The sequence below is a fragment of the Rhinolophus hipposideros genome (genome assembly GCF_964194185.1).
Source record: "Rhinolophus hipposideros genome assembly, chromosome: 12".
In the NCBI taxonomy this organism is placed as follows: domain Eukaryota; kingdom Metazoa; phylum Chordata; class Mammalia; order Chiroptera; family Rhinolophidae; genus Rhinolophus; species Rhinolophus hipposideros.
In genome coordinates, this window is record NC_138058.1 from 72,609,444 (window position 1) to 72,633,622 (window position 24,179).

The 24,179-nt window shown below is 39.6% G+C and overlaps 1 protein-coding gene across 4 annotated transcripts in view; it reads left to right on the forward strand.

Annotated features, from left to right (window-relative positions):
* MBOAT2 (membrane bound glycerophospholipid O-acyltransferase 2) overlaps positions 1-24,179 on the forward strand; it is a 96,178-nt gene that overhangs the window by 59,015 nt on the left and 12,984 nt on the right. For all 4 annotated transcript variants that reach the window (XM_081068808.1, XM_081068809.1, XM_081068810.1 and 1 more), the window contains 3 exons: positions 7,199-7,294; positions 17,087-17,142; positions 18,444-18,498. In XM_081068808.1, the coding sequence (XP_080924934.1) occupies positions 7,199-7,294; positions 17,087-17,142; positions 18,444-18,498 (207 nt within the window). The remainder of the gene's footprint in view (positions 1-7,198; positions 7,295-17,086; positions 17,143-18,443; positions 18,499-24,179) is intronic.

The window sequence follows — 24,179 nt, forward strand, 5'->3', positions numbered from 1 at the left end:
GGATGGATGTTTCCATTTTTCTTGTGTAACGAGAGGAATTGCTGGGGCATAGGGTAAAATTGTGTTTAATCATGTAAGACAGTGCCACTCTTTTCCGAAGTGGTTGTACCGTTTCACTCTCGCATTGGTGATGTCTGAGGGGCCAGCGGCTTTTACGTCCTCACCAGCACCTGCTTTTATCAGTCTTTTCATTTTAGTCATTCTAATGGGTGCATAGTGGTATCTCACTCTGATTTTAATTTAGATTTCTCATCATTAATGATGACAAGCATCTTTTCTTGTGCTTTTTGACCCAGTTGTATATCTTCTTTGGGGGAACGTGTCTGTTCAAATCTCCTGACTTGAATTTTATTATTTTACAATTTGTTCTTTCTATAGTTTGGACATAAGTCGTTTGTCAGGTATATGAATTGTGTATGTTTTCTCCTAATCTGTGACTTGCCTTTTCATTTTCTTAGTGGTGAGTTTTGAAGAACAGAACTTTAAAATTTTGATGAAGTCAAGTTACTAATTTTTTTATTTTATAGTTTAGAGCTTTTGTGTCTTCTAAGCAATCTTTGCCTGCCCTAAGGTTGTGAACATTTTCCTCTGAAAGTTTTATAGTTTTAGTTTTTGTGGTTAGGTCAGTGATCTATTCTGAGTTAATTTTTGTGTATGTTATGAGGTAAGGGTTGGAATTAATTTTTTTCTATATGCATATCCATTAGTCCCAGCGATATTTATTGCAAATACCTTCTTTTCCATATTGAATTGCATTTCACCATATATGTGTGGCATTATTTCTAGACTCTTTATTCATTAATCTGTGTATCTAATTTTGCACAAGGCTTGCACATCTGAACACCAACTTGACTTTCTCCTTATTTTACCTTCCCCTCTGTCTATACTTTCCAAGACTGTTTGCTTATGTAATTTTTGTTTTATAGTGTTCCATGTGTTTTTCCATGTGTTTAAAGTTGTTTCAAAAATTATACAGAGGGCGACTGGGTAGCTCAGTTGGTTAGAGCGTGTGCTCTTAACACCAAGGTCGCTGGTTCTATTCCCATATGGGCTAGTGAGCTGCGCCCTCCACAACTAGATTGAAAACAACGACTTGAGTTGGAGCTGATGGGTCCTGGAAAAACACACTGTTCCCCAATATTCCCCAATAAAAATTTTTAAAAAATGATATGGACATGCAGAGACTACAGATTAGCCAACAATGTGTGAAAGAGATGAACAAAGTTCGAGATAAGTATGAGTACCTGATTTCAAGACTTAAGTATAAGTATCTGATCTCAAGATTAGGTATAAGCAAACTTTTTCCACAAAAGGACAGATAGTAAATACCTACTTGAGGCTTTGATGGGCATACAGTTGCTGTCGCCACCATATGGCTCTCCTATTACGAGACAAAAGAAGCCACAGACAACGTGTAAACAATGGGAATCTGGTGTGGTCAAATAAAATTTTATTTGCAAAACACGCAGTGGTCAAGATTTGTCCTGCAGGCTTTCATTTGACAATCCTTGGTTTAAACAATCAAGACGATTTATAGTGTTTGCCGATTTATGTAGTATGATTCCTTCCACTAGTAGAAAGCTACTAACATGTAGTCCCTAAACGCAGAGTTGGGAAGCAACACTATGTAGCTGACCATTATGTAGCCGCTCCACCATGCAGACTCAGTAGATGCAAATCACCTCAAGAGCACAGAAAATGGCAAGCGATAGGAAGTACAATAATTGGAAAGTGATGGGTTTTGAATATTCAGTACCTTTGTATGTAAGATAATTTAATTTTATGTTTGTATTAATTTTAATAACGACCGAATTTAACAGCCAGCTTACAAAAATTCTTGAAAAAGTAACAGCTTTCAAGAGCTGCTATGAACCAGATCTAGAACATTCCTGCAAGTGGCTACCATATTAGACAACACAGATCCAGAGCTTTCCCAGGAACCTCAGCAGAATTCTTTTTTTAATTTTTATTGGGGAATATTGGGGAACAGTGTGTTTTTCCAGGGCCCGTCAGCTCCAAGTCTTCCTTCAATCTGGTTGTGGAGGGCGCAGCTCAGCTTGAAGTTCAGTCGCTGTTTTCAATCTTTAGTTGCAGGGCGCACAGCCCACCATCCCATGTGGGAATTGAACGACAACCCTGTTGTTCAGAGCTCGCATTCTAACCAACTGAGCCATCCGGCCGCCCCATCAGCAGACTTCTGCATGCCTCCCATAGGCAGGACCTGTCTCGTGCCATCTCTAACTACAAGAGAGGCTGGAAATTGGATATTAGCCTTTTGGCCTCTATAATAGAGGAAAGTGAGGGAGAATGGAGATGGAAGTGCGATGGAGTGAGTCAACCTATGGTGTGTACTATAGTTTTGTTCTAGAACTTTTTCCATGATATATCTATATAAGTTTATATGTACACAGACTATGTATATACATCTGTATAGATTTTTTTTGTATCTAAAATGGGACTACATTTTAAGTGTACTGTTCTTTTTCCCCCCAATTAACACCGACTTTCATTGTTTGTACATATAGATGTCTCCTTATTCACTATTATTGAATTCTGTTTATAGTGTGGCTTTCTATTTATTTTATTATTTCCATTTATTTTAACTAATATAATATTGGAGACATTTAGTAGTTAGTTTTCCCTTAAATACTGTGCTTTAGTGAATATCTTTGTATGTGTCTCTGTGTGTGTGTGTGCGTGTGTATATGTGTATTTTACTTTTTAGAATAGGCTCCTAAAAGTGAAAGTGGCAATTCAGATAGTATGTACAAATTCTGATGTATACTGCAAACTTACCCCAAAAAAGCTGTTTAAAATTTCATCCCTACCAACTGTGTTTAAGAGTGCTTGTTTAACAATTGTCACCCCAATAAAATTAATTAAAAAAAAAAAAAAAAAAAAAAAAAAAGAGTGCTTGTTTTCTCTACCCCAACTGGGTATCTATTTTTAAACTTTTGCCAATTATGTTGGACAAATATTATTATTCTAATATGCATTTCTGGATTATAATTATTATTTCCTGATGATTCCTTATCTTGAATGTCATTTATTTTTCTAAATGGACTGGCTGTTATAATTTTTTATTCTATAATTTGCTCATTCATGTTCTCATTCATTTTTTACTTGAGTTCTTAATTCTTTTTTTGTTGGTTTGTGGAATTTCTTTGTTTATTTGGGATACTAACTTACTATATGTAGTTAATAATTTGTTACTTAATTTAATTTTCTGTCATATAGATTATTTCCAGTGTTTACATAATAAATATTGGCAGACTTACCTTCATGGCATTTTGATTTTTGTCACATACGAAGGTTTCCCCATTCCAGAATTTGAGGATATTCTTTTGTATCTTATTCTAGTACTTTTTATTGTCTTATATTTTACATTGAGAGTTTTTCATAATCTGACTGGATTTTTGTACTTGTGTGTGTAGTGTGAACGGGAAACTATTTTTCTAAAAGGAGAGCTAACTTTTTTACCTCATTTACCTCATTCATCCTTCTCCCATTAATTTTATATGACAACTTTATAGCAAAAATTTCAGTTGTACAGTGAGTCTTTTTGAACTTTCTTCTCTGGTTAATCTTTTGATCTATTTCTGAAACAATACTACATTATAAATCACTGCGACATATTCTTTTATCTGCTAGGATAGGGCAAGTCCGCTTCATCGTGTTTGTTTAGTTTTCCGGGAGACCTTGAAAATCAGCTGGTCTGGTTCCCCTAAAAGTGTTGTGAGGATTTTGATTGGAATTATGATGTTAAATTTAGAGATTAATCTGAGGAGACTGGGCGTTGATGTTATTTGAATTTTGAAAAATAAGTGTAAAAGTTAGGTAATTCATACTAACACGTACATTCCTTTTTTCCCTCTTCAAAAACTTTCCTATGCTTTCCCCCATTAATTACTGGTGTTTCAAGGCTGACAAAGTTCTGAATGTTTTGATAGGTTTTTTTTAACATTAAGGAAGCATCCTTTTCACTTACTTTACCAAGAATTTATTTGTTATATGGAAACATTATTGACTTTTAGTAAATAATGCCTTTATGTATATTATAAACATTTTTTCCTTTGACTCATCACAATGATGATATATATTACTAGTCTTTCTATTTTGAATCATACTTGCATTTATCAAATAAGCCCTACCTGACCAAGGTCAAGTATTTTAAGTTACTATTAGTTTTAGCATGCCAAACTTTTATTAAGGAATTATTTCAGTTGTCTGTTGCAGCATGACACACCACTCCAGACTTGGTGGCTTACCAACAATTTATTACTAGTTTTCATGGTTTCATGTGTTGACTGGATTCAGCTGGACAGTTTTCGCTTAGGATCCAGTGTGGTTGCTGTTAAGTATTGGCTGGAACTGCCGTTCTTTGACAATGTGACTGCTTGACACCCAGGATGGTTTTCTCCTACTGCTGGCAGTCAATGTTGGCTGTTGGCTTGGAGATCAGCTGGGATTGTTGACTGGAACACTTACATGCCGCGTCTCCGTGTGGGCTTGGGCTGCTCACACATGATGGCTAGGCTCAGGAGAGTGTGCTAAGAACGAGCAGTCCAACAGAGCCGGGAGGACACTGCGCGATGTCTCAGGACCTCCCCTGGAAGTCTCAGGAAGCCACTCCCGTTGTGTTCCGTGTTTAAACCAGGTTATGGAGACCAGCCCACATTCCAGGGGAGAACTGCATCCAGTTATTGGTGTACAAAGCTGCGACAGGGAGGGTGTTCTGGGGACAGTCTTTGGAGACAGTCAGTTCTTAAAAACATGTCTAGCAGAGAGTCTGAGGGGGATACCCTTCAAATTCTTAGAAACTTTTATTCTAAATCTGAGGGGTCCTATAAAGGTGTGCCCTGAAAGCTTCCTGAAGTGCCATCAAAGAGTTCCCTTGACTTCATCTTTACCCTAATTACTTTAAGAATATTTTGCTGACTGTCGTGAACCCTTTCTATTTTCTCTAAATTCTTCTCAAAATCTGAACACTTTTCTTTTATAGTTCATAACTCTCCATCCATACCTTGTCATACGGATCCCAAAGAAACCTGTGGTCACTTCGAATAGGTGCATTTTCTATTTTCCATGTTAGGACAAACAAGTGTTCCCCAGTTTCTGCCAGTACATGACGTGTGTTGCCTTTTCTCCAGCCTTCAATTCGTTTCCTTCCATCCTTCACTAACAATCTTCCATCTTCCATCCACTGCCCTTCCATCCTTTACTAACAATCTTCTCAATACCTTTCCTGCTTCCAACTGCTACCCTGCTCTCAAGCCAGTGCTGTGCCATAGGTTTTTCTTTTGACAGCGCTCTATTTTCACTTTCCAATTTCTGTTCTGATTATGTCACTATATGAAAATGTAGTGGCCTAGAACAAATTGGTATATTATTTTGCTTATGATTTTGTGGGCCAGGAATTCAGGGAAAGGTTCAACTTGATAGTTACCTCTTTTTCATATGACAACAGCTTCTCCACACCAGCGTCTTGTGACTTGGCACAGCTTGCCACCTATGTCTCTCACAATCCATCCTTTCTTCTTTGTCTCATCCTGCAGAGCCGCTACATGTGGTGGTCTCAGGATAGCCACACTTCTTTTCTGATAACCAACTTCCAAAAGGCAGGAAGTAGAAACTGCCTGGAACTAGCAGAGTTTTCTGCCATAATTTACTGGTCAGTGCAGTTAGAGGGCCAACCCAGATTCAAAGTGGTTAGAGAAATAGACCCTTCTCTTGATGGGGGAGCAGTATGTCAGGCTGTAGAAGAGTACATGAACTGGGAGATATTGTCGCAGCCATCTTTGGAAAATACAATCTGCCATATGATTTTTAGAAATGGTTTTAAGCTTGATTTGTCAACACGGTGTGTGAGTAGCATATGTGCTATTTTATCAGCCATACTATCAGGAATATATTAACTTTGTAAAATATTTGAATTAGGAAGCTTTCCTTCATTTTTCTTTGTCAGGATTAATTCAAGTAGATTAGAATCACATATTTGTCTAAAGTTTGAAAGAACTCTTTCATAAAACCACCTGAATTACCTATATGTGGAAGTTTAAGATTTTAACTTAGTCAAATATAACTTTTTATGTTGATTTCTTATATATATATACGTATATATGTGTATATATACACACGTTTATATATATACATATATACATATGTATACATATACCATGATTCCCCGAAAATAAGACATAGATGGACCATCGGCTCTAATGCGCCTTTTGGAGCAAAAATTAATATAAGACCCGGTATTATTTTAATATAAGACTGGGTCTTACATAATATAATACCGGGTCTTATATTAATTTTTGCTCCAAAAGACGCATTAGAGCCGATGATCCAGCTACTTATTTTCGCGGAAACATAGTATGTATGTTTAGAAAGTCCTTCCCCAATTTGAGAACATTTGAATATTTATCTACAACTTCTATGTGTTTTGTTTTTATATGACATATATAATTCTTTAATCGACCTAGAATTCTGTAGATGAAAATATAGCACCCTTTCCCCCACCCAGATTGTTAACCAAGTAGGTGATAATGCATCCATTCCCATTCATTTTGTGTAGTGTTATATATTCTAAAATCTGTTTCTGGGTTTCTGTTCTCTTCTATGGGTATGTAAATTCTTTTTTCCATACTGTGTTTTTGATTATTTTAACTCTCCCAAGCATTTTAAGATTGTAAAAATTATTAAATGTTCATACCTATAAAATGTGAGCAAATGTCACCTGACCCACACTAAGGGTGTATGCTTGTAGACTACTGAGGACAAGTTTTATAAAAATCTACTAAGGATTTGTTTAATTTATATTTTAGCCAAATATTTTTGTGCTAAATTTTGTTTTTTAGAAAGAAGGAGGAATAAATAGAACAAATACAATACTCATAGTTTTCTTCTTGTGCGCATGACCTTCTGATGCAGTATTTGGTATGTGGAGGTCTTTCAGAAGGAAAACATGAATGAAGGGAGTAATTGAATGCATTTACCGCTGAAGATGGTACAAAATTCAAATAAAATGAGGCTGAAACTAGTAAAGAGTTTTTCTAATTTATTGAAGTAAGCCATTTGTGGAGTAGATCTAGAATATTTAATTTTCAAACCATATCAAATAGTTAATAAATTATAAAATGTATTCTTTACCAAAACGAATCTTTTATTTTCACTAATCTAGCTTGTTTTTGTTTTCCAGATATTGTGTTGTGTTTGCGTTGGGATACCTCATAGCGTGCCAAATTACTAGAGTCTATATCTTTGATTATGGACAATATTCTGCTGATTTTTCAGGGTAAGATGAAAACTTTGATTTAGTAGCCTGTTTTTTCTATTCTAATATGTTGGTTAAAGGACAAAATATAGTTCCATTTAGTAGTTCAAATGAAAAACTATTACTAAACATTTTAGTAGAAAATTCCTTTATGATTTTAGAAATTTTTTTCTTATAAAGTGGTCTTTCATAGTGTTATATAAGTTACGAAAATAACCTATCTTTTTCAATTGACTTTAACATTTTCTAAATACTATATAGCAATTAAATTTGTTATACGGTACTCTGATATTGAAAGCATTTTCTAATTCTGATAGAAATTTCTGCAATTGTTTATAACTATCAGCCCCTCCTAGAGCCTGCATCCTTGCTTCCCTTTTCTTTCTTTCTTTGTTCTCCCGAGTCCCTTTTTCACGTTCACTCAGTGACTTCTGTATAAGATCTGATTGACCGTCCTTGCTGCCAGCACCCGTGGGACTTCCTTTGGACCACAAGTCCTTGGCCTACGTTTATCAGTCTGAGTTTCCTACAGAAGACACTTAAGCATGTATTTTACTTCGATGCATTTTAGTTTCATGGAGTATTCTACATTCTTACATCCAGTGTTTGACTGACTAGTGGAAATACTCTGCTTTTATTTCTTCAGAAGGGATTTAGTCCCTCTGTGGTATCGTTTGCCTGTAACAAAACTGATTGAATGGCTGTGATGAGACAAATTTAGTCCAAGTCCTTAAGAACTGACTTGTTCACAATCTTTATAGAGGGATATCTGCTAACACCTTCGTACCAGGTGGGGATGTTAAAGATAAACTTCTATATTCTTTGTGTCAAGCCTGACAGCTTTCTCTATTTGAACAAGATACAGCAGACCTGCTTTTAGGTCAGTCCTGAGTCATCTGGACAGGATCAGTTATGACTGGTAAATCCAATTGAAGGATAACTAAAGTGGGAAAAATGAAACGAAACAAATCGGCATCTATGAAAAAATAATTGTTCGACAATAGATGTGGACCCAAGGTATATGATCTTAGAGAAAAATCACTGCTTTAGAACAAGAGAATTTTAGAAGATGAACTTTCTTTTTCTCCCTAATGAGATTAAAATGGATTTTACTTTCATTAAACAGATTTTAAAAATAGGCTTGGATGAAAGGAGATTGCACTCAAAAGGACAAACAAAACCAAACCCAAACAACACTGATAAAATACTCTTAAAAGAATAGATAGACAAATTAGCAATATTTTGAATAGAACTGAGAAATAGTCCTGGAGGTCAGGAAAAAAGAATAGATGCTAGTGATCTAGCTTGTGAATAATAGGTATTCTTGAAGAAAGTGAGCTAATGAACAGAATCAGAAACTATATTGGACCACTGTGAAAATCTTAGTGAACTTGACCAAGTAACCCATGTCACATGTTGTCATCATAGTATAATGATAGTAGGAACTCACTGTGTCCGTTTAAAAGAATCACAGTCACTTAGGAAATTCAGTTGTCCTTAGAACAGTGACTTTACCGTAAGTCTTGTTCCTCACGGCATCCTTCGTGCTTAGCACAGAGTGACATCGCATAGATACTTACTGACTCAATGCTACTACTTCAGCAAAGGAGACTCTCTTTTTTAATGGGCACAGGAGAGAAAAGAAGCCACCTAGATAGAGGGTGTCCCCTTAATTAAGTATTTAGGCATTTAGAAGCTTCGATTGTGTTATAGCATAGGAGCAGAAATTTATCCTGATGAGGGTAAACATAATAGCTATCCAAAATGTTGACTTCAGAAGAAGGTAGAATTGAATAAAGTCACCCATCCTTTTTGCTAAGCTGTCCTGTTGCCCAGACGCTGAAGCACAGGAAGTGAAGGCAGGCCCTCAGTGAGGGGTCACCCAGGAACTCTTTTTTTCCTGGCAGTCTTAGTTGCATGAGCGTGGAAAACTGATTATGTGTGTGTGTGTGTCTGTGTGTGTATTTAGGTTCAAGAAACATTTAAAATGTTGATTATATAAAGGGGACTCGCCTCTTAATAGAAGTTTGTGTTTTCTAGAAAGGTTGAAAAGCTACTGAGGTTGTTAGCTTTTAGAAAGTACATATAGGAGAAGTATAAAACAATTAAACATCTTTCCCTTATGTCAGCAATAATCAGTTAGAAAATATAATAGAAAAAGGATCCTAGTTTCAAAAGCAATAAAAAGCACAAACTGTCTAGGAATGCATGTAAAAAGAAATATATAGGACCTCTGTGTAGGAAACTATAAAACTTTACTGGAGGATATAAAAGAAGACTAACTGGAGAAACTTCTTGTTTACTCAGCTAGTAAAATTCAATATTGTAAAGATGGTACTTCTGTCAAGTTAATATGTAAGATGTAATGCAGTTCAAGTTGGGGTTTGAGGAAAATCAGATAAATTGAAGTGCCTGAGCGTAGCAAGTTCAGTGTAAAAACATATATACACTGTTTGTAAAGCAGCAGTCATTTAAATATGATAGGAATGACGTAGGAATAGACAAATCAAGGAAGCCGGGGTAAAGAAACAGACCCATGCATCTGAGAAGTAAATGGACAGAATAGAAGTGGTGGGATTATTGGTTAGCAGGGAAATCCCCTCTCCATTATTCAGCAAAGGGTATTGAGACAGAAAAAAGGCGAATGCTTGCCTTCTGTGTAGGTAGGTGACTTGTAGATGGAAGTAAGAACAGATTTTTTTGGCATGAAGGTGATGAGTTCTGATTGGACTATGTTGATTTTTGTGATGCCAAAGGGATAGCTTAATGTATCCACCAAAATAGGTATATGTGGCAATAATTTCCCATTCAAATCAGGAATATACTTAGAGTTAAGCAGAAGGTATCAGACGATCCGTAAATATTTTATTCCTCTTTACTCCTGTGTGTTCATTCAGCTGAGCTGCACTGAGCATGTGCTGTGTCTGAGTTCAGGCCCACGTGCTTTGGGAGGTGACAGTCCTGTCAGGCATATGAGGGGACAGGCCATTCGCTCTAAAAGCTACAGGTGTGGTTGTCATTTCAGTCCTTTTAGAAAGTGCTGTGAAGCCAAGAGTCAGTGTAGCCGGCTCTGTGCTCTGTGATGCGCGTGCCATGAGCCCTTGGCGCCCCTTCACCCTCCTCGCCCACTGTGCCCAGTGCCTGTGCTGTAAGTAGGGTTGATGTAAATTTTTCAGCTGCTAACCCCTGCTGTTGCATTCATCCTGTTTCATCCTGTGGGAGTCCCCCAGCACCTTGACCTACATTTGGTTAGAGGAAACATTCTGTTAGCTGCTAGTATAGTTCAGGTAAACAGGCATGGATCTATTGCACGGTTTGTTTGGTCTGTCCCCACCCTACCCGAGCCTCTTCTCCTGGTTTTATGTCCAGTCACAAACCAGTGTGTTAGAATGATTCTGTCAGAAATCTGCAGTGGTTCCTTAAGACTCTAGAAGGCTGATCACTGGCCTTCAGCCCCCCACGGAGTGTGCCTTGCCCAACCTCTCTGCCCTGTCTCACCCGTTCTTCCTTCTTCAGTCGTCTGAGGCTGCAGCCGATGTACCTGCTTTTATGTCTTTGTACTTGTGCCCATCCTATTCTCTGCTCGGAACACCCTTCCCAACTGTGTCGCATATCCAGTCCTTCCTGCTCTTCAAGGCCCAGATGAAATAACTCCTGTGTGGAGTGTTCTCCCCTCGTCTTGTCTGTTTGAATTTCTCTCTCCTCTCTACATATTTCTTCAAGTAGCTCATTTGACTCTTATTACTTTTTTGTATAGTTATTCACATACCTGTTTTTCTCCTATTTTAGAGAGAAAGTGTCTTCAGAGATAGTATTTTACAATTAATTATTGTATCTCTTCAGTTCCTTATGCTTAGTAGCATTTCCTGTATTTATTAAATGAAGTTTTTATTAAACATCTGCTGTGTCTCAGATACTGTTCAAAGTATCTGTCATATTCTTTTAGTTAATTCATGCAGTGACATCATTATCTCATTTTATAGATCATAATCTTTGGGGGGAGTAGTTAGGTAAATTCGTCAGGATTTCCGTTGAGTTTCTGACTCATGTGTCCAGCTGCCTGTTCACCACATCTCCACCCACTTGTCAAACAGGCATCTGGCCCTAAACATGCCTAAAACTGGGTTCCTGATTTCCCTTCCCCATTCCTCCTGCATACCCTCTCAGTCAGCCCCATCCTTCTAGTTAGTTGCTCTGTTCAGAAACTTTGGTGGCATCAGGTCTCAAACCTGCATTGAATCCATTATTAAATCATCATCCAGTCCTGTTGGTTTTCCCTTCAGAAGGAAGCTAGACTGTACCTCAGACCTCCAGTGCTCTCCCAGGGTCTGAACCACTCACTCTCCGTCCCTCCTGCCTGCTGGGGGATGGGGACTCCCCAGCAACTCCCAGGTTTTTCAGCCCAGAACCAGAATATGTGCATTTGTTATTATTTTTTTACTACCTTTAATAAAAAAAAAAAACCTTAAAATTACGTTTCATAAATATTTTCAAATATCCCTTTTTTTTCTATTGGAATTGTATGCAAACATTCTTTTTCTGAGTATCTTTCATTTAGTGTTATGCCATAATGGCTCACATTGTGACTTATCAAGGAGATATAATGCCAGGGTTAATCCTAGTTAATAACTTATGTTTTAAAAAAGAAAGAAGAAAAGGAGGGAAGGAGGGAAGAAAAAAGAATGGGAGGGAGAGAGGGAGGAAGGAAGGAAGGAAGGAAAGAAGAAAGGAAGGAAAGGAAGGAAATATTAATGAGCATAGCTACCTATGAAATTCCTTATAAATGATGTATAATAAGAAAAGGAAAAGAGCAAAAATTTTAGTAGCAGCAATTTGGGAACACAGAAAGAAGGAAAAGTGAAATATAGATAGAATTGTACAACAAATCAGAATTATTTTTAACCAAAATTGGGAAAACAGAAGGTTAATAATCCATCAATGCATTCTAAGGAGCATCCTCAATTACATAAAGTAAGGACTGAGAAAATCTTAAATTGGGTATGTTATCAAGAGGAAGTAAAATTCAGCATTAAATAAAATCTCTGCCACCAATTGACCTTGTTAAGTCTACCAATACTAGAACTATGTCTTGCAGAGAAATAGGGCAATTAAATAAATGATTGCAAAGGAATATGTAATTTCTGATTTCATGAGTCATTTACTGCTTAATAACAACAAAAAAAAATCAATCCAGGGAAAAATGTTCAAACCTATTGAATTTGAGGTTTTAGATTTTTTTGCTTCTCTAATTTTGAAATTTCAGCATTAGAAATAAGAATTTTTGATTACATTTCTCTCTTCTTCAGTCTCAGTAAGTTTATTGAATTCATTGCATTCTACATGTAAAATTTAAAGTGCAGATTGTTTTACTTTCTGGGTTTTCTTTAATGGTGATTGCACAGGTAGAAAGTGCTATGAATAAGAATTCACACCTGCATACAGGTAGGCATTCTTAGAAACTGCATCATTTAAGTATGCATCTCATACTGTAGAATCAGTGAGTTAAAAGAGGAACTTGACCGTTTAGAGTTTCCATCATCTTGTGTTGATCACCCAGAGTCTGAGCAGGGGTACTTTTAATAATACCACCCTCAGTCAGTAACTCGCAGCAGCTCCAGGCTAGTCTTTGGCTTTCATTTGGAGCCTACTGTCTACTGTCACCCAATTCAAAGCTTATTGGGTAGCTTTAACCAAGATTCAGTAAAGTCTCTTCTTCTTTTCATAAATTTAAAGAATAACTGTTTCAAAGCATAAAACTGCAAGAAAATTATAAATCAAAGCACTGAATACTAGAGTTTTGTGGGAGGAGCTTCGTCAGCTCACACACTCACATTTTCCAAGGAGACTACTGGGGGTGCAATGTAGAGATCAGTGTGTATTCACCAAACTCCATTCTTTTTTCTTCCTGGACACACAGCTTTAGTACATTCTTCAGAGTCTCTTACTGGGGTCATCAGAATATGTGCATTTAAAACCAAGTCACTTCTCTGCCTAAAACCCTTGAGTGTCTTTACAGCACCGACACAACCCATTAGATCTGGCCTCCTGCTACCTGTGTTCACCTTCTGTTTCTATCCTTCTAACTCACTGCCCCCTTACCAGTCTTCCAATATGCCAGTCACACTTCGGCCTGAGCGCCAGTGAACTGACTTTTCTCTCTTCCTGCACCGTTCTTACCCCTGACCTCCATGTGGCTGCTCCCTGACTTAAGTTCTCTGTTTAAACCTCCTGGGTGAGGCCAGTTCTCACCCATTACCTGGCACTCCGTCTCCCCCTCCCCCCTGCTTCATTCTGCTCAGCACTTAGCAGCATGTGGCATGCGATACACTTACCAGTTTATGATCTCTCTCTTATCCACACCCTGGCACTCCCTCTCCCCCCACCCTGCTTCATTCCGCTCAGCATTTAGCAGCATCTGGCATTGGATATACTTGCATGTTAATTCACTTGTTAGCTATCTGCCTCCAGTACAATGCAAACCCCATGACAATGAGAACTCGGTCTTGTTCTGGGCTGTATCTCCGGCACCAGGCGGACTGTAGGTGCTCATCAAATCTGGTTTTCTGAATGAGGGAGTAAAGTGAATGAATGAATGGGTGGCTCGGAAGTGACGGCCTTTTCCATTATCTCTGACTGTGTACTCATTTGGCATTAGGCACCTGGGGTTTGTTTGGTTTCAGTGGATTTCATTGTTTGTGGAGGAAAGAGTACCGGTGTGCTTAGAGATGACTGGGTGTGGACAATCAACAGTTTGCCTCCCTTGTCACGTAACTTGTACCCTGGTGGCAAGCTGACCTCTTTCCTAGTGGGTGCTTATAGTTACTTTAGAGCAGGAACATACAGATATCAGTAAAGTTGAGCAGAGAGATACTGGAACAGTGGAGAAGGTGATTTGTTTTCCCGTTCATTTTCTAATAATGTTTAACTACAGTTGAGTTTTACTGTGTGATAGAGCTAAATACTATTATTCTCATTCTTTGTAGAGAAAAAGAAGGCATGTAATTTTTTTTAACTTTTACACTTTTTTTTTTTTAATTTCAAGAAGTCTAGAGTCTTTTAGTGCTTCACATCAGATGGGTATTTTTTATATTACCTGAAACCATGTCATCAGTTAAAGCATTATTTCGAACAGTTAGACTCGTATTTTCCCACATTCCTAGCAGTGTGCCAGTGGGAGGAAGTATCTAAGTCTAGTGATGTCATCATGTAGAAGGCGCAGTGACTCCATCCAAGGCCCTGAGCTCACCCCCAGAAGGTTCTGGAGCCCTCGGCCTTGCTCCCTCCTCCACCTCCAGCCTGCACCCTACACAAACGGGAGGGTCTTTTGGATTCACATCAAGTTATCCCAGACTTTCTAGGACCCAGAAGTGATTAGCTATCGGCGGTTCCACAAATGCAAAGTCAACAGGAAGTTAAAATGTCAGTTCAGGTGTAAGTGAGATAATTTTATGAGTCACTCTGATTGTCACCGAAGCAGGTAGTTATGAACCAAATGCCCTGTTAGGAAAACCCAGTGCAGTTAACCTCTTGTGAACAGTGGGATCGTTTTCACTTAGAAGAGCTTTCTCCACACAGTGGGTTCTGCTATAAGGGGTTGAGGTTTGTCCCAACTTCCCATCACTCTCCTGTCTCCTCCTCACTTCCAGAGTGATCCTGTGCCTTCTACACCCACAGAATAGAAATCCCACGGGGGCCAGAGCACCAGTGGGCACTGTGGGGGCATGTACTAAAATCCCACGCACTGCATTTTGAGAATGTCTTCTATACATACCTAATGGTTTAGTATGTCACTAAGCTGATAAAATAAATTGAACAATTATTTTATCAGTCGTTTTTATTATGTTTTAAGGTGATGTGGGAATTAAAATTTAGAACTGAAGGGTTGTTTTATAATTCATTGGTGAACTAAATTATGAAAAGAATTAAGGCAGGGTGAGAAAATGATTCTTTTCCTCCAGGGAAATGGAAATTTAGGGCATTTTAATAATCCTCAAAGGCATGTGAAATACCTTGCAAAGTTAAAACTGGCAGCTGGGTGTTCAGAGCAGCTGGTGGGGGGGAGGGGAGTGGGTTCCAGAGGAGTAATTGCCTGAGAGTGAGTGGTGTGGATGTGAAGATTGAGTTGGAAGGAAGCCTGAGAGGAATCTCCTCCCTTACGTACTTGGAGTTTCAGAGCAAGCATCATCTGACAGTTTTTAATGAGATCTCTCCTTTTAGTTGAGGACAATGAGCTATAAGGTCTCAAGTGCTCTGGTCTACACATCTAATTGCCACTGGAGGACTGTATGCAACAAACCCTTGTTCGCTTTGCTGGCATTGTGAAAAATCATCTTCTTTCTTGACGTGTTTCAAGGATTAGTGGACATTTTGGTCCTGTCTAAAACATCCACGAGGCATTTGGTCCACACCAAAAGGTCCTTGATATTTAGTCCTGTCAAAAACATCCACACTTAGAAAACATCGCAGGGTTCAGATAGCCCATAAGGCTTATTTCTACTTTTGGTAGACATAATTAACATATAAAAAATACCATTATATTTAGTGGTCCAATAATTGTGTTGTGGTTTTATTGCTAATAATAGCCCTCCTTGCCTCTGTTCATGGCACGTGGGGTTAGCTAGATGGAACAACATGGACCAGATGTCCATGGATGCTTTGGACAGAACCGAATATCAAGTATCAAACTTCAAGGACCTTTTGGCATGGATCAGGTCTCTCTGAACGTTTTGGACAGGACCGAATGTCCTGCAAGGCTTTAAAGACGCTGGTGTTTGCTGAAGGCGGCCGTGGGCTCTGAGCAGTGGGGCAACCGGAAGAGCACAGGTTGGACTAGAACAGACATGGTGGGTGGGGTTTGAGTCTCCCCCCACCACTCTCTGGCTGGTGTCCTTTCCGTGGCTGTGTAGTGGGGGTGACTGCATACTCCAGGCAGAGAGAGCTCACATTCTACCCGCAAGTAAAACACAACTTCCTGATTTTATTGAAATTCCAAAAATATAAATGAATAACTTATGGTTAGCTGGTGTTTAATACTAATGTCTGTAAGCTAATGTAATAGTTAAAGGATAAAAATATATCCTAGCGATTTTCTTAGGTGTATTTATTATTCCTTTCTAAGTTATCTATTCAATTAGAGATTATAAAATATGGAAAAATGCTGCCATTTTCTTACTTGGAACATGATTTTGAATTCCTCTTTTCTTTGGAGGGTGCCACAGTTAGCCTGCTGTAGGTGGCTGTCTTTAGGGCGTCTTTACCAGGCGTTCACCCCTGGATGCCTGGCTCCTAGCATAGGGGGATGGACATTGTCCTTTTTCTTTGTCCCCCATTTCACCCCTTCTGTTTTGTTGCACATTTCTCACCCAAACTCTTTTAATATTCTACCCATCCCCCCTTTCCCAGGCAACTTACTTTCCACCTTTCAGTTCAGGTCTGAGGCAAAAAGCAGCGTGGTATGTTGGAAAAGTGCTGAGACAGAATTGGGAGCAAGGTCGGGTCTGGGGCTTGTGTGGTTCTCTCTCCTCTGGCCTCACTGTGTCATGCATGTACCACTGCTCACATAGGATTGCTTTTCGAGGATGCGCTTTTTCATTTTGCTTTGTAAAGCAAGGCCCAGATTCTGTCTCTGCCATACCTTCTCCAAACACAGCAGCCCCTGACTTGACTCTTTAAAATCCCTCGGAGGTTCTTTTTTTTTATGTTAAAAATTTCAGGATTTTGTAGTTAAAGTCTTTTGCAGAATAAACTTTTCCATACATCATAAGTATTATTTTAAATATACTCTTTTAAAATATTTTTTTTATTTTGTCACAGCCCAATGATGATAATTACCCAGAAGATTACTAGTTTGGCTTATGAAATTCATGATGGTAAGAATTTAGAAATTAATTTGTCATCACCGAAAGAAATCCTATCCAGATAATCTTTTGCTTGCGATATTATCATATTTTTCTGCTCTTTATTAGAGGAAGGAAAAGGATGGAAGACAGGGAAAAAGAAATATTTAACTTTGCCTAGGGTTATTAAAGTGTGTTTGTTTTTCTTCAGTGTTCTATCTTAATTTTACATTCAGTTCAGTAACAAAAACGAAGTAAAATAGTGTAATTCAGTCATATGGCACCCATTAGCGACAATTTAGAATATACATTTGGTCTAAATAAAGTTTTATTAATTTCTGCATCATATCCATTACATTTTTATTAAAATTGGAGTGTTTTCTTTCTTTGCTCCATCCCTTACACACACACACACACTTTTAGTATAAGTATTTATATATCTTTTATTTATAAATATTCATATTTTATATCTTCAGCGAATGGACACCTTGCAATAGGAAATGCTAAGATGCAGGACTTTGAGTCATAAGAGTGAGACTCTGGTTTCTTCAAAGACTGAAGGGCACCCTTATTAGAATAGTCATTTGCAGTAGCCTAGGGAGCTTCTTCGGTGGATTTTTTTCAGCCCCACTATGTATATTACCCATCCTGTATATTACCCATCCTGTATATTACCCATCCTGTGCCCTCTGCTAGGGAAGACCTCCAAATATTTTTTAAGTGTGTTGTTTGCTTCATAATTCAATCCACCTTTGGTCTCTAAATTGAGTTTAGGATCTGGAAAGTTAATATATAATCGTAATAATATCATCCCATTTGGGGCTTAAAGGTAAACGGATGAAGATGGTAGATGAGTCCAGTTCTCACTTATTTGAGTCACATAGGAGGAAGGGACTCATGTCTTCCATTGTACTGAGGGTAGTCATTTAAATCATCTAATAACAGAAAAAATGTAATGCCTCTTTTTACAAAATCATAGTATTTACGATTAAATATGCTAGCTTTGGGGAATTTTTAAACTAAATAATAATTTCCTCTTGAGAAGAGTGAAATTAGTTGCCTGATGTGTGTTATTCATCTTAAACAGACCTAGACATGTTAGGTCAGATGATGGTCATCTTATACAGGTGTAGACATGTCCAGTTATACGATAGTCCTTTGACGTGATTGAGCCTGGGTTGCAATGAGAAAGAAAGGAACCAATTATACCAAACATGATACCAAAATTGGGATTACAGCATGAATTTCAAATGAGAAAAGAGTGAATGGGGGAAAAAAACTCCCTTATTTTCTTTGGAGAAATCATTATTGATAAGAGTATTTTTATTTCTCAGGGATGTTTCGAAAGGATGAAGAACTGACTCCATCCCAGAGAGATTTAGCGGTAAGGTATGTGCCTTTTCATTGTATCCTGCCATGGTCCATGCTCTCTGCTTGGGACACACATTACTCATGGCCAAGTCTGACTTGTTCTTCTGGAGGTACTTGCTTCATGAAAATCAAACCTCCCTCTCTCTACACACTTCCCTGATACCAAATCTGGCTGGGCTAAGCTAGGCATCCCTTCGAAGGCTCCCACAGCACCTTGGCTAATCATCATACACCATGTACCCCTTATGTACCGTCTGCGGAGTCTTCTGTCTCTCCTCTGAGGCTCTGAGTTCCCTGAAGACAGGACGATCATATTGTCTTCATGTCTGCCAGCTAGTAATTAAAGGTAATAATTGCAGCTACAATTTAGAGACCAATAACTTGATGGCAGGTAGTGGGCTAAGTTAGTAATATATTAACATAGCACATAGATGCCATATTTTCAAGTAATGAAGAACTAGTAAGATATTCTTATTTGAGGAGTTCATTCTGGGATAGGCCTCTACTTCATTTATGATACTCTGTTGACTAATCCAGGAAATAGCTGACTGTCTTGGCAGGATCTATCTTAATTTAATATAATTAAAGATCAAAACATGTTTTACTTAAAAAACTTCTTATGAAGCACCTCGTTTCCTGAAAATCTAGAACCAATTACCGTGTTTCACCAAAAATAAGACCTAGCCGGACAATCAGCTCCAATGCGTCTTTTGGAGCAAAAACTAATATAAGACCCAGTCTTATTTTAATATAATGTAAGACTGGGTCTTATGTAATATAAGACTGGGTCTAATATAATATAATATAATATAATATAATATAATGTAATACCAGGTCTTATATTAATTTTTGCTCCAAAAGACATTGTCTGACTAGGTCTTGTTTTCTGGGAAACATGGTAATTCCTGGCTGTCGGAAGAATGAGATTAAGTTTGTGATGGTAGACAGACCGTACCCTGAGTGTTCACCTTTGATCCACGTAGCGTGTCTTGAGGTTCTTCTTATATTTTCCCCCTCTTTAAAATTATTCTTTTTGATATTCTCTATAATCAGTCATTATATACCAAGAAATATGCCCTTGAATAGACCGGGTTGGTGAGAGGTTAATTTGATGCGGGTTCTGTAAACTTCCTGAGGCCTTGGTCCATCCCCGTGATCACTCATCAACAGACACTCACCTCCCGTCTTCCCTTTGCCTCTCATGTACCAGCTGGAAGACCCCGAACCTGCTTCAGTTCAGCTCTCCTCCTACCTGGAAGGAAGTGGAAGGAAGCAGAGTGGAAAAACATCCAGTCTTGCCGATTAGACTCATTTTGAATTTGTTACGCCAAATCAAACATTATGGGCCTCAGTATTGCCAACAATTCTACTGCATTTCCTTAGTCCACTCATTTCCCTCTTTCTTAGAAGATTATATATTCTCCTTTCTCTTCAAACTTCCAACATCCCTTCTTCATACTCACTTAGGATGGTAGCAAAATTTATTTTTGGAGAAAATAAAGGCAACTGTATTTCATTCTGCAAAACTAAATCAACCAAAATGCCTGTGTTTGGGACCAAACACTTCTCTTTCCAGTACCAAGTGTTAAGTGTCCATATTCCACCCTGAGGCTAACTTTCCACTTTGATGCTGAGTCCACTTGCTCCTTTTCTACTCAAGGATTTTGCTTCTCCGATTGTCCCATCTCGTGCGTCATCACTCATCAGTTTCTCCCTCTCTGTTGGATCACTCCCACCGACTTAAAGAAAAATCCCCTTCTTTTCCGCACATTCCCTTCCAGCTACCTCCCCAGGACCCTGCGCTCCCTCTGAGCAAGACTCGTTGGAAAATTTATCTTGTCTTACTGTCTCCCCTTCATCTCCCGTTCTCTCCTCAACCCACTGCAGTTTCGGGGTTTTCGTCCCCGTTACTGGTCTGATAGCATCCATTCAAGGTTGCCCTTGTTCTTGGCAAATTTAATTGTCAGCCTCGGTTTGCGTGTTGCTCAGCGTCAGCAGCACTTGACCCTGTTGGCCACTTGAAACACCTTCCTCACTTGCCCTCCAGGACACTCCGTTCTTGGCTTCTCCTCCTGCCTCAGTGGCTGTCTCTCTCCATCTTCTTTGCTGACTCCTCCTCCTTTGCCTTACCCCTAAATACTCGTGTGCTCCAGGGCTCAGCCTTGGCCTTGTGCCTCTGCTCTAGGCGATCGATCACATGCAGTCCATTGGCTGTCTGCATATTTGGAAGCTTTGTATTCCCATGCCACCCTTCCTCCTGAGCTGCAGCCTCATGTAACCAACTGCTATTTCAGCGTCATGGCTAACAGGTGTCTCAAGCAGAGCATGTTAAAAATGGAGCTCCTGATTTCTGTCTCTCTCTTACCTCTCCCCACCCCCATCTGCTCTTCCACTGTTATTGCCTACGTAGTTAATTAATAGTGATACCATTTGCCACTAGTGACTGAAGGCCAAACTGAGGCATACTCCCTTTTTCTTATCACAAGTCCACTTCACAAGCAAGGCAACTCTTCTTGTGAAACCTCTCTCTAATCTGACCTTGACATCTGACCATCTCTCACCATTCCCACTGAGACCTCCAGCCCCGCCTCGTTTCCTGCATCGTCTGCAGTAATAGCTTCCTAACCACTGCGCTTTCCCTGCTGCCCTCCACAGTCTGCTTTCCACCCAGGAGCCAGAGATCCTTTTAATGTGTATTGGACTATATTATTCTCCTCCCCTGATGAAAAGCCTTCAGTGGCTCCTTTGAGAATTGAGAATAACTAACAAACTTCTGACCCCTGCATATAAGGCCCGGCGAGAGCTGGTGCTAGTGCTCTCCCTCGTCCCTCGTTCGGTTCCCCGGTAAGCACACAGACCTCGCCATCTGCACCACCTCTCCCATCCCTGCTATTACACTCTAGTCCTTTATGTATTACTGTCTGATGTTATATGTTTATTTTGATTGTCCCTCTCCCTACCCAAATGTAAGCTCTGTGAGGACACAACTTTGTCTTATCATTTTATCCCCATCACCTAGACGGCAGGTCACCAGTGGGGCAATTGCGCTCCCAGGGGACATGTGACAATGTCTGGAGACACTTTTGGTTGTCACAAATGGAGAGGAGTGGTGCTACTGACATTTGCTGGGTAGAGGGATGCTGCTTAATATCCTACGTGCCCAGGATAGCCCCCCCCACAAAGAATTGTGGTCACAACATGCAGTGATGCTGAGATTGAGAAGCTCTAACCCAGGAGAACGCATAGTTGATGCCAAATAAATATTTGTGGATTGAAAGAATGAATTTTCATTTAATGCCATAAATGAACCATTATAATGAGGCTTGGCTCCCATTTTAATGAGATGTTATCTACTGCAGTCCCTCAAATGACATCATTTGATAGGACAGCTGAACCAGAAATTACTTCAGCAAATGTCCTGGTTCAGAATTATGTCCTGTCCTTGCAAACTATGATACATAGTTTGCTTGCTCAGATTCAGCTGCGCTCAGATATGCTGGCATTGTTTTTGGTCCCGAAATAACTGGTATGGAAAATGGAGCTTTGTTGTTGGCGCACAGGAAGGTCTTTTGTACTGATTGCAGGGCACGTCCCCGTGTTTGAGGCGATGAGAAAGCGTTCCGTTTCAGCATTAGATGGGAAGGACTCCAGGAGCAAATCTGTCTTAAGCATTTTCTCTCATCAATTTTGAGTTCTCAAGAGAAAATACTTAAGGTTTAAAACACTTTTAAATGTAGAAAAATAATCCTGAAAAAATCTAAAAGGAGTTCTGGCTAAGTGATGACCTAGTGTGGGGACAGAGCCAGGAGTACAGTTTCCAGGCTCTAGGCCTCACGTGGAAAGGTGCTCATTCAGGTAGTAAATGGCCATCAACTGTGATTGGATGGCCATCAGCTGTGGCTGGTTGGCCGTCAGCTGTAACCAGTGAGCCATTGGCCACTAATATAACTGCTGTAGCTATGCTAGCAGAGAATGGGGGCTAACAAGAAGATGGTGGCTGAGCTAGCAAGAGCAGAATGCAGTTAGCATGGTGGATTGCAGCTAGCAAGTGAGGTGGGTTGGCAGAGAGAAGCAGATGGCAGAGTGTGGATTGCGGATTGTCTGGTTCCTGCTTCCTGTGTCTCCAACCCAGCCGCCAGTGAGAATATAGTGGTATGACTCCCCTATCTATGGCTCGGTGGATGTTCCTTTTTGGCCTCACCATGTCCTGCGTTCTCATATGGGGATCGGGACCAGAGACCCCACATGACACCCTGCATGACACCTAGCTAGTGTCAGAGGGACAGAAAGGACGGTTTTCTCTCTGATTGTTTTTTATAAAAATACATCTGAGGGGGTTCTGTCCACTTTTCTTGGCCACACAGAGTGTGTTTTTCCAGGAGACAATTTCTAATGTTAGAGAGGAAGAAGGGATTGTAACACGTTCGAAAAGCCCACTTACTAGTCCCAGGTGTAGTTCTTTTATTTATGATAGTGTGTTGTTGTCAGTGGACTGCAGACTTGATAAATGGAGCTGGTTTTAAAAATAAATAAAAACATACACTCCTACCCGTGATTCATTTATAAGATAATACGTATAGTCTTCTGAGTCTCCTGTGTTGTTACCTTTTTTACCTGGTTACCTGCACTGAGAACTAGAATGCTTGGTAAACTTTGGGTACTATGTGCCGTTTGGACTGACCTCAAAAGCAGTTTAATTAAACATGTTGGGAGACATCCTTGATTCTTTTCTCTCTCACACCCACTTCCAATCCATCATGGCTGTACTGCCATGTACCAGTGTTGCCTTCTCCACTGCCCGAAGCCACTGTCACCTCTTGGCTGGAGATTCCAGTAGTCTCCTGACTGGTCTTCCTGCTTCCACCCTTCCTCTGTCCCCACACACAGGAGCTAGAGGAATTCGTTTTCATCGCATTCAGAATAAAATCCTAAGTTCCCACCGCGACTTGTAAGCCAGGCCCTGTACAGTCTCGCTGGGGCTCCCTCAGACTTCCCTCCTGCCTCATCTCCCTGGTTCACTCGACTCCAGCCACCCCGGGCCACCTGCTGCCCATGGGCCCCCATCTCTGGGAGTTTGCTCTCATTGTTCCCTCTGCCTGGAATCTTGTCCTGAATATTCCCACGACTCCCTCTCCCACTTCCTTCTGGTCTCTGCTCAACGTCACCTTATCAGGAAAGCCTTCTCTGGCTTATTAATATAATAAAATACCCCCTCCTCTGTGTGTGCTTAGCAGCTCTGAAAATATTTTGTATGTTTTTTAGTATCTGTTTTATGCAACTGTTATGTAAGTTCCGGGAATGCAGAAATTTTCTGTTTTGTTTACTGCGGTATCTCTAGACTCTGGCACATGCGAGCACACAGTTGGCCATACAGAGATTTATTAAATGAATGAACGATCGACTAGGAAGAGACAATTTTTTATGCCATATCTTGGCCCCCTTGGGTTTGTTTCCTCGTGAGGAATTAAGTAGAAGCCCTTCGTAGTTACTCGTAAAGAAAGATCTGTATAGAAACTCTTTCATCCCAAAATACTGTTGAGCATTACTACGTCCTGACATTTTAAAATTCTCGTCGTGTGGATGCAAGTGGAAATTAAAGCTTGTTTTATTTTGGAAATGGGAGGAGCAGTCAGGTTAATCCTATGGAATTCCTTAACAGCTTACGTTACATCTCACAAGTTGCTGTCTTTGACTTGCAG